The sequence below is a fragment of the Dryobates pubescens genome, chromosome Z, assembly GCF_014839835.1.
Source record: "Dryobates pubescens isolate bDryPub1 chromosome Z, bDryPub1.pri, whole genome shotgun sequence".
Taxonomy (NCBI): domain Eukaryota; kingdom Metazoa; phylum Chordata; class Aves; order Piciformes; family Picidae; genus Dryobates; species Dryobates pubescens.
Window position 1 is genome coordinate 82,799,842 of NC_071657.1, and position 10,727 is coordinate 82,810,568.

General features: G+C 49.5%; 1 protein-coding gene across 1 annotated transcript in view; it reads left to right on the forward strand.

The window, feature by feature from the left end:
* LOC128899344 (tetratricopeptide repeat protein 37-like) overlaps positions 1-9,882 on the forward strand; it is a 121,852-nt gene extending 111,970 nt beyond the window's left edge. The window contains exons 2-8 of the mRNA XM_054177804.1: positions 908-976; positions 3,850-3,924; positions 4,516-4,657; positions 6,722-6,815; positions 8,207-8,284; positions 9,548-9,672; positions 9,848-9,882. Of these exons, the coding sequence (XP_054033779.1) occupies positions 908-976; positions 3,850-3,924; positions 4,516-4,657; positions 6,722-6,815; positions 8,207-8,284; positions 9,548-9,672; positions 9,848-9,882 (618 nt within the window). The remainder of the gene's footprint in view (positions 1-907; positions 977-3,849; positions 3,925-4,515; positions 4,658-6,721; positions 6,816-8,206; positions 8,285-9,547; positions 9,673-9,847) is intronic.
* Positions 9,883-10,727: the final 845 nt, after the last annotated feature.

The window sequence follows — 10,727 nt, forward strand, 5'->3', positions numbered from 1 at the left end:
CATCAGCATGGCATCTGATTTACTGAAATCCTCTGTAGACTTCAGAGTTTCTCTGGAGAAAGAGTAGTTTTAAGTGAAGTCCACAGTTCTCATGCAGATCCTTTTCTGTTTGATGGTCTGAATGACAGAAATTGTGCCTAGTTGGAAATATGGTCAGAATTATTTGTAATAAAAACAACCTCATACTTCAAACTGCCTCCTGCTAAGCTTAGTGATGCTGAGGCTGTGCAGACCTTATGCTGCCTTGAGTGGGAAACTCTGAACACCAACAGTCTATAGGGAAAATGTAATTTGTGGGTGGTTCACCAGTCTGAAAAGGAGTTTGTTGAACTCTTTGCATGAAGAAGAAGCAAATTTCAACAAGCCTGGGTCCTCCAAGACTCAGATTTCTAACTAAGTGTTCAATAGAAGTATTCCACCTGCTGAGCTGTCTGGAGAAGGAAATATGTTTTGAAATATGTTTTGAGGGGACACAGTCTCAAGCTGTGCCAGGGGAGGTTTAGACTCGAGGTGAGGAAAAAGTTCTTCACTGAGCAAGTCATTCGTCTTTGGAATGGGCTGCCCAGGGAGGTGGTGGTTAGTCGCTGTCCCTGGAGGTGTTCAAGGGGAGACTGGACGTGGCACTTGGTGCCATGGTCTAGTTGTGAGGTCTGTTGGAACAGGTTGGACTTGATGATCCTTGGGGTCTCTTCCAACCTTAGTTACTGTGATACTGTGTGATACTGTGAAGAGAGAAGAACTTTGATAGTGTGAGGATTTTATTGTTTTAGTTTTCAAATAAGGCTGCAGTTGTTTATTTCTCTGGGCAATGCATCGTTGGCATCTGTGGCACAGAAGATGTCACCTGTGGCATCAAAAAACTTTTGTGGCACTGGCAATTCAGTGGCATTTTCTCTTTGTTTTGCAGCAAGCTCACGAAGCCTTCAAGACAGCCCAGTCTCTGGACCCTTCCTACTTACTGTGTTGGCTTGGACAGGTAGGAATATGAAAAAAACTTCATGCTGTGTTCCAAACCCAAGTGCTAGTCACAGGGAAGGCTTGGCCTCCTTCCTAACAGATGGGCACTTGAGCATGTTCATAAAAATGATCTGTCAGAAGCTAAAGGGAGGTGTCTTATTCTCTTGAGGGGCTCTTTACCATGAGGGTGGTGGAACACTGGAATACGTTGCCTAGGGAGGTAGTTGTGGCCTCATCCTTGAAGGTATTCAAGGTGAGGCTGCACAAGGCTCTGAGCAACCTGATCCAGTGGAGGATGTCCCTGCTGACTGCAGGGGTGTTGGACTGGATGACCTTTGGAGGTCCCTTCCAATCCAGACCATTCTGTGATTGTATGAGGGTGGATGAGCCCCTTTGTGTCCATAATGGTAATAGAGTGGAAGCTACATCCATCGGGTACCTTCATATGGTGGTCTTCTGGCTGATGCTGAGAAACCAGCTTTTAAAAAAAATACTAAATTTGTGCTCTGAAGCTTTTTACTGACCACTGTCATCAAACCACTGGCAGTGTTTAGCTCGGAGAAAAGGAGTCTGAGGTGTACCTGCTTGCTCTCTACAACTCTCACTCTCTTCAAGGAGTTTGGACCCAGGTGGAGATTGGCCTCCTTGCTCTAGGCACAAGTGACAGGACAAGAGAAAACAGCCTGAAGTTGCTTTGGTGGTGGCGTTTCAGCAGTAGTGGTGGGACTGGGAGCTCTAGGCAAGCAGTTGGGTTTGATGACCTCAGAGCTTTCTTCCAGTCTCAACGGTTCTGTGAATTTGTGCCAGGGGGAGGTTTAGTTTGCACATGAGGAACAATTTCTTCCCTGAAAGGGTTGTGAAGGCCTGGCCCAGGCTGACCAGGGCAGTGGTGGAGTCCCCATCCCTGGAGAGGTGATTGTGTGTTCCTTCAGCTTTAGCTCTGCCTCTGGCTTGTTGTGTGTCACTGCTTAACTCTCTTCCCTGCTTCTAACACCATTGTTAGAGCAGGTCTCTAAGGTAGCTGAACTTCATGGAAGGTCCCTTCCTTTCCCTACCATTGAGGGTTGGTTTTGCTCCTACTCTACAATCCAGGCCATCCCTGAACAGCAGAAATAGTTGGGACTCATGCTTTGGTCATCACTCTTGATGCACTTCGTAATCCCATGCTCTTGACCTGCTCATGATACCTGACTGGAACTGGACTCTAGGGAAGAACCAGCATCATCACCTGCTGACATTCAGCCCCTGTCACATGTTCTTACAATGTGTGCTAACACATCCTGAAGGATGTAAAGTACCACAGAAGACAGGTTCCAGCTACCGATAGAGTGGAAACTATTGGTGTTGCCTTCACTGGGACTCACTTTGTTGACCAGTGTGGTCAGCAGGAGCAGGGCGGGGATTGTGCCCCTGGGCTGAGCACTGCTGAGGCTGCACCTTGAATCCTGGTTCACTTCTGGGCCTCTCACTCCCACAAGGACACTGAGGGGCTGGAGCAGGTGCAGAGAAGGGCGAGAAAGGTGGGGAAAGGTCTGGAGAAGAGGGCTGGGGAGGAACTGCTGAGGGAGCTGGGGGAGTTGGTGTGGAGAAAAGGAGGCTGAGGGAGACCTCCTTGCTCTCTATAAAATAGAATAGAATTAACCAAGTTGGAAAAGACCTTCAAGACCATTGACTCCAACCTATCATTCAACACTATCTAATCAACTAAACTATGGCACCAAGTGCCTCATCCAGTCTCTTCTTAAACACCTCCAGTCATGGTAACTCCACCACCTCCCTGGGTAGCACATTCCAATGGCTAACAATTCTCTCAGTGAAGAATTTTCTCCTCACCTCGAGTCTAAACCTCCCCTGGTGCAGCTTGAGACTGTGTCCTCTTGTTCTGGTGCTGGTTGCCTGGGAGAAGAGACCAACCTCCACCTGGCTACAACCTCCCTTCAGGTAGTTGTAGACAGCAATAAGGTCTCCCCTGAGCCTCCTCTTCTCTAGGCTGAGCAACCCCAGCTCCCTCAGCCTCTCCTCACAGAGCTGTGCTCCAAACCCCTCCTCAGCTTTGTTGCCCTTCTCTAGACACCTTCCAGCAAGTCAACATCTTTCCTAAACTGAGGGGCCCAGAACTGGACACAGGACTAAAGGTATGGCCTAACCAGTGCTGAGTGCGGGGCACAATGACCTCCCTGCTCCTGCTGGCCACACTGTTCCTGATGCAGGCCAGGATGCCATTGGCCTTCTTGGCCACCTGGGCACACTGCAGGCACATGTTCAGCCGGCAGTTGACCAGTACCCCCAGGTCCATTTCTGCCTGGCTGCTCTCCAGCCACTCTGACCCCAGCCTGTAGCACTGCATGGTGCTGTTGTGGCCAAAGTCCAGCACCCACTAGATGTGTTAGATCTCATCCCATTGGACTCTGCCCATCTGTCCAGCCTGTCATGATCTCTACATCTCTCTGAGTGTAGGCTGTAGCCAAGTGGGTATTGGTTCTTCCCCCTAGTCTCAGGTGATGATAGAAGGAGAGGAAATGTCCCAAAACTGTGCTGGGGGAAGTTTAGGTTGGACATGAGGAATAATTTCTGTGCTGCAAGAGCAGAGACTGGCACAGGCTGCCCAGGGAGGTGGTGGAGTCCCCATGCCTGGAGGTGTTCAGAAAGGTGTGTCCTTGGCACTTGGGGCTGTGGTTTGTGACCATGCTGGAGGTGGGTGGATGGTTGGATTGGATGATCTCAGAGGGCTTTTCCAACCCAAGCAGTTCCATGATTCAGTGACTCTGTTCAATGAGGAGGAAAAGAAAGTGTCTTCATGTTCAATGCCTCAGAGATGCCTGCAGTAACATGTGCTGAGTTTCTTGTTCATGTCATGAAGTACTGACCACAGCAACCCTTGCTTCTCTGTAGGCTCTCATTGCAGAGAGAGTGGACAGCTTTGACACCATGGATCTCTTCAGGCACACCACTGAACTCTGCATGCATGTGAGTATGGCAACTGTATGGCCCTGAAGTTTCTGCTGCAATGTGGTTTGTTAAAAACAGATGTCTTGAGTGATGGAACAGTCACAGCCACATTCCAGGTGAGATTGCTTGGCCCTCCTCTTGTGGTTCCTGGCCTGTGATGGCTTTAAGTAGCAGGGAGACACTTTATTAAATGCTTCAGGCCCAACAGCCTGAGAAGTCAGCTCTTAAAGTGGTGGAAAAAACATACTTTGTGTTCCACAGATTTGGATAGAAATCAAAGGCATAAATGATAATTATTCCAGAGGAGAGGAAGGACACTGCCACTGTCTTGAGCTCTAAAAATGGAGGACCTCATTTTCTCTCATAGTTTTTCCCATCTCTCATCCTTGCAGTGGTGCAGCAAAGGCTGCATTAATGTAAAAATTCTCTGTGCCCCAAGGGCAAGGTAAAACTTGGTCTCTTCCCTTGCTTAACACCAGTGCAGGTTTTTAAACAGGACTTTGCCCTAAACCACAGAATTCTTATGATCCTCTTCAATGACTTCACTTTTGCTTGAGCAGGTTTAATGACTCCTATTTTGGGGCTATTTTTGTTTGTTTGTTTCTTGAGGATGAGGGAGCAAAAGGCTATGGCCACTGGGTGTGCTCGACACTGCAGGACAAAAGCAACAGAAACACTGAGGTGTATCAGTACAACATTGTTGAGATGAATGCTATCCCAACAGCACAGGTGGTCTTGACCAAATACACAGGTAGGTAACTTAAACCTCTCACTAACATGTCAGGCCTTGGAGGTCCATTCTGAGTAAGCAGATCCAGTCTGACAGAGAGTGAGCTGGATGGGCTGAGGAGAGCTTCCTGAGCTGCAAAGTAACCAAAACAAGGGAAGGGTGTCACAGAGATGGACAAGATGTGAGTTCTGTCTTCTGACTCCAGCCAGTTTTGTTTCAAAGGCAACCAAAATAAGGACCAGAGCCTTGTCACTCTTGTCATCAGGTGACTGCTGTCAGACATCCTTTGGGTTAAGATAGAGGCCAGCTCCTCTCTGCCATGGTGTTTGTTTGGCAGAGGTCCATTCCTGGGTGCTCTGTTACTTCATAGCCTCAAGACTGCATTAGCCTTCAGTAGGAGGTGGGCTGTGTGGTTGGGTTCTAAGCCTTTTAGAGTATCCCAGAATCCCAGCATGGTGGGGGTTGAAAGGGACCTCTGGAGCTCACCCAGCCCAACCTCCCTGCTCCAGCAGGGCACCCACAGCAGCCTGCCCAGGAGTACAATGGCCAGCAGGGGTTGGAAACTCTCTACACAACCTCTCTGGGTGGCTTGCTCCAGGCCTCCAGCACCCTCACACCAAAGAATTTTCTCGGGATGCTGAGGTGTAACTTCATGGGTTCTAGTTTGTGCTCCTTTATGTATTACTGAGCACCACTGACAAGAACCTGACCTCTTCTTCTTGACATTCACCCTTCAAATATATGTAGACACTGATCAGATCCCCTCTGGGGCTGCTCTTCAGGCTCTCAGCCCTAGGGCTCTCAGTCTTTGCTTCTCACAGAGCTGCTCCAGGCCCCTCAGCAGCTTTGTAGCCCCTGCTGGACTCTCTTCAGCAGTTTCCTGTCTCTCATAACCTGCAGGGCCCAGAACTCAGCTCAGGATTCCAGAGGTCAGCTCACCAGGGCAGAATAGACAGGGAGAACCTCCCTTGCCCTGCTGCCCACATTCTTCTTGTTCTTAATGGACTGCAGGAGGGGCCTTCAGAACCTGGGAAAAGAGGTTAAAACACTGAGGTCAGGTAACAGATGAGAAGTCTGTGCCTTAGCTACTAATAGACCTTTTGAAGCTGTAGTATTAAACATAGGATCATAGAATCACCAAGTCAAACCTGCCACTCAAGACCTCATGCCTACTAGACCATGGCACCAAGTGCCACGTCCAATCCCCTCTTGAACACCTCCAGGGATGGTGACTCCACCACCTCCCTGGGCAGCACATTCCAATGACGAATGACTCGCTCAGTGAAGAACTTTCTCCTCACTTTGAGTCTAAACCTCCCCTGGCACAGCTTGAGACTGTGTCCCCTTGTTCTGGTGCTGGTTGCCTGGGAGAAGAGACCAACTCCTTCCTGGCTACAACCATCCCCTGAGCCTCCTCTTCTCCAGGCTAAACAACCCCAGCTCCCTCAGCCTCTCCTCACAGGGCTGTGCTCAAGGCCTCTCCCCAGCCTTGTTGCCCTTCTCTGGACACGTTCAAGTGTCTCGATGTCCTTCTTAAACTGAGGGGCCCAGAACTGGACACAGGACTCAAGGTGTGGCCTAACCAGTGCAGAGTCCAGGGGCACAATGACCTCCCTGCTCCTGCTGGCCACACCATTCCTAATACAGGCCAGGATGCCGTTGGCCTTCTTGGCCACCTGGGCACACTGCTGGCTCGTGTTCAGGTGGCTGTCAATCAGCACCCCAGGTCCCTTTCTCTCTGGTGAGTCAGTACAGGCTGAACAGTTCCCTATTTCCTTAGAAAAGACCCCTCCAGACCACTGTGTGCTGAGAGACTTCAAATATCCTGAGTGCATGCATGTTGTTTGAGAAGGCTTTAAACATCTGTGAGCTAACCTGATGCCATGCCAGGGATCTTCATCTCTCTTGTGTGTTTGCCCACAGTTTGTGGCAGTGATTCCACAGTCAGCAGCTGACAGAAGCCATGGGCAGAGCATTTTATGTCTCTGTACCCACTGTGAGCACCAGGCTGGCAGTATTTTTATGATGCCTTTCACAGCTCTTTCTGATCACCTTCTCCTGTACTGTCAATTTTGATTTTTCCAGAGAGAAACCCAGATGATGCCTCTGCTTTCACAATGCTTGGGTATTTGGATGATTATCTGCATCTGAAGAGGCAGGCAGCAGAAGCCTATGGCAGGTAAACTACACACCCTGAAAACCTTACTGAGGGAAGCTCCTGGGCCCCTTTTTCTGTGCACCAAACTGAAGGGTTTTTCTTTCCCTGTAGTAAGTGTTACTTTGTCATTTCAACAGTCCCTGCCTGGACTTGTGATAACAGCCTGGAGTGGTAGGAAGAGAGGGGCAATGGCTTTGAGCTGGAAAAGGAGAGACTGAGACTGGAGATAAGGAAGAAATTGTAGAGAGTGAGGCTGGAGAGACACTGGTGCAGGTTGCCCAGGGAGGCTGTGGCTACCTCTTCCCTAGAGGTGTTCAAGGCCAGGCTGGATGAGGCCTTGAGCAACCTGGGCTGGTTGGAATGGGATGATCTTTGAGGTCCCCTCCAACCAAAACCAGTCTGTGACTCTTGATTTCAGTGAATTGTGCTGTAAGGAGAAGTGTGGGGATGTTCCTGTCACATCTGGAAATCTAGAACCCAGAGCTGGAGGATTTAGTTAATTCATTATGTGGGATTTAAGTGACATTTTAGGAGCTGTAAAACATAGGCACCAAAACTAAACCCAAGCTCTTATCTCATTAATGAAGATGGTTTGGCTTCATTTTTATGGAACAGAATTAAGGCATTGTTTGAGTTGGAAAAACCCTCCAAGATCATCCAGTCCAATCCCACCATAGCCTCAAGTGCCATGACCACACCTTTGTGAAGCACCTCTAGGGATGGGGACACCCCACCTCCCTGTGCCAATCCTTGACCACTCTTGCAGCACAGAAATTGTTCCTCATGGCCAATCTAACCCTCCCCTGGCACAATTTCAGGCCATTTCCTCCTCTTCTGTCACCTGAGACTAGGGGGCAGAGCCCAACCCCCACCTGGCTGCAGCCTCCTCTCAGAAAGCTGTAGAGAGCAAGGAGGTCTCCCTCAGCTTCCTCTTCTTCACATCAAACACCCCCAGGTTCCTTGCTCCTCCCCAGCCCTCTTCTGCAGACCCTTGCCCACCTTTCTTGCTCTTCTCTGCACCTGCTCCAGCCCTCAGTGTCCTTCTGGCAGTGAGGGGCGTAAAACAGAGCTCAGGAGGTGAGGTGTGGCCTCACCAGTGCCCAGTATTGGGGCACAATCCCTGCCCTGCTCCTGCTGCCCACACCATTGCTGATCCAGGCTAGGATGCTGGTGGACTTTTTGACCACCTGGGCACAATGTTTTTTTTCCCTTGTCCCTTTCTCAGGATAGAGGGAGGTGGCAAAGGGAGTTTGGTTTGGTGAACATGGTTTAGAGCTGTAAAACAATCTCTTTGTGCTTAATGAGCACAGAAAATCTCCTGCATCAAAATATTTGTTCTGCTCTGAGAACTGTTGTCAAAACATGCATATTTAGCCCAGTGGTCATTACTCCCTAATTCTGATCATTTTCAGGGCAGCTTCCCTGCTGAAAAACTCTGAGGACACTGAGAGATACAAGACAGCAATGCAAAACTATGGCAGGTCCCTGTGGTAAGTGTTGTGTGACAAATTTCCTCAGCCCCTAGCTTCAGCAAAGGCCATGACACAAAACGGGGGGTAGGCTGAAAGGTGGAAGGTGGTTGCTAAAAGTAATCCAAGAATCCGTTCTTCATTGTAGACAAACTGGACTGAATTTTTGGGTGTGCTCCAGAAGTGGGTGAGAAATAAAGTTAAACTGGGAGGAACTGCTGAATGTCCTCACATTGTACCACACAGTAATTCCCTTCTAATTCCCTTGTGTTGATAGTGAAGTGCCTTAGCATACTCTAACACACACACTCTGATCTCCAGCAGAAGCTGGGTGCTTCCTAAGAGTCTCCACACCTGAGGTGTGTAGCAGGCTAAGGCTGAAGGAAAGATCTGCTTCAAAATGCCTTCAACTTGCCCTCTGAACCTGCATTTGACTTCTGCAGACTAACACATGGCCTGGGGTGTTGTGTTGTGTTCTTCCTGCTGATCACCCTCCCTGTTGCAGGCCTGCTCACAGTTGTGAGTTCCCTTCACAGTTCCTCAGGGAGTGCAGGACCCAAGTGTAAGCAGATGAAGACTTTCAGACTTCTCTTTGGTAGAGAGAGCTCAGGCTCTGCTTGTTGGGTGTTTGTCAGCTCTCTAGGGAAAGTGATAAATTCTTTGTACAGGAGAATAGGACTTCTGGCAGTGATAATGTGAATTCATTCTTTAACTTCAGAGAAGGTGGGGGTTGGAAAAGACCACTGGAGATCATCCAGCCCAACCACCTGCAAAAGCAGGGGCACCTGCAGCAGCTTGCCCAGGAACACAGGGGCCCAGGGGGTTTGGAGGGTGATGATGATCTTTAAGGTCCCTTCCACCAAAACCATTCTTTGATTTCTAGACACACAAAGTAGTATCTGGGTATAGGGGAAGGTTCTGGTGGGGGTTGTTCAGCTTTTGTTATTTAAATAGCTTGGGTAGAAGACAGTGAATGCCTGCAGTTTATGAGGAAACAAAACTAGAGATGAGGAAGAAATTCTTAACAGTGAGGGTGGGGAGGCACTGGAACTGGGTCCCAAGGGAGGTGTTCCAGGCCAGGCTGGATGAGGCAACCTGGGCTGATGGGAGGTGTCCCTGCCCATAGCAAGGGGCTGGAACTGGATGATCTTGAAGGTCCCTTCCAGCTCAAACCTCTATGATGAAAGCTGCTGTGGGAGCTTCCTGCCCTGCAGGGACAGCTTATCTGGGGCACAGAAGCTGTGGCTCCATCCCTCATGCCAGTGTTTGCTTTTGCTTTCACAGTGCCCTGGGCCAGTGTGATGAGGCCATTGAGGTTTACACATCCATACCCCTCACTGACTTTGATAGCCTTGTGGGGTTAGCCTTGGCCTACTTCAAGAAGGGTCTGCTACAAGAGAGCATCAGAGGTGAGCATCTGTCCCATTCAGAGCATTCTGGGGCAGTTTATTTTGCTTTCAGTTCTTTCAGGTACAAACTCCACCACTCCTTTCCTCACTGGGCTGTTCAGCAGGCTGCTGCAACTGTTCAGATGTACAAAGGGAAGCTGCATTTCTTCCAGTGTTTAATTCTTTTCCGTTACAGCTGTTGTGCTTTTAGTTGCCCTTGCTCTCAAATGAAAGAGTTTTCCTGGAAAAGTGAGTTCTGGGCAGGAGACTAAAGTGTTGTTCACATGGGCTTCAGTGATAAATGTAAGAGCTGTAGTGTTGTGTTCTGTGCTATGAAGATGTGAGGCCCTGCAGGAAGGGGTGATGAAAGGGCAGTGCAGGAGTGTAAGGACCTGCAAAGGGGCAGCCAGCTCAGCATTTTAAATCCCAGAATCTCAGTGTGGTGGGAATGGAAGAAACCTCTGGAGATGATCCAGTCCACCCTCCCTGCTAAAGCAGGGCACCCAGAGTAGCTTGCAATGGCCAGGGTGGGTTATGGAGTCCCTGCAGAGAAGGAGACTCCACAACCTCTCTGGGCAGCCTGCTTCAGGCCTCCAGCACCCTCACACCAAACAAGTTTCTCCTTCTATTCAGAAGTTTCTCCTTAAATTCAAGTGAAATCTCCTGTATTCTAGTTTGTATCTATTGCCCCTTGTCCTACCACTGAGAAGAGCCCAGCCCCATTCTTACATCCTCCAACCATTAGAAATTTACATGGATTTGTAAGATGGCTCTCAGGCTCTTCTTTTTCAGGCTCTCAGCCCCAGGCCTCTCAGCCTTTGCTCCTCACAGAGCTGCTCCAGGCCCCTCAGCAGCTTTGTAGTCTCTGCTGGACTCTCTTCAGCAGTTCCCTGTCTCTCATGATCTGCAGGGCCCAGAACTGAACTCAGGACTCCAGAGGTCAGCTCACCAGGGCAGAACAGACAGGGAGGAGAACCTCCCTTGCCCTGCTGCCCACACTCTTCTTGATGCATCCCAGGAGCCTGGCCTCATGGCACATAGCTGGCTCATGGGGAACTTGTCCCCCCAGCACTCCC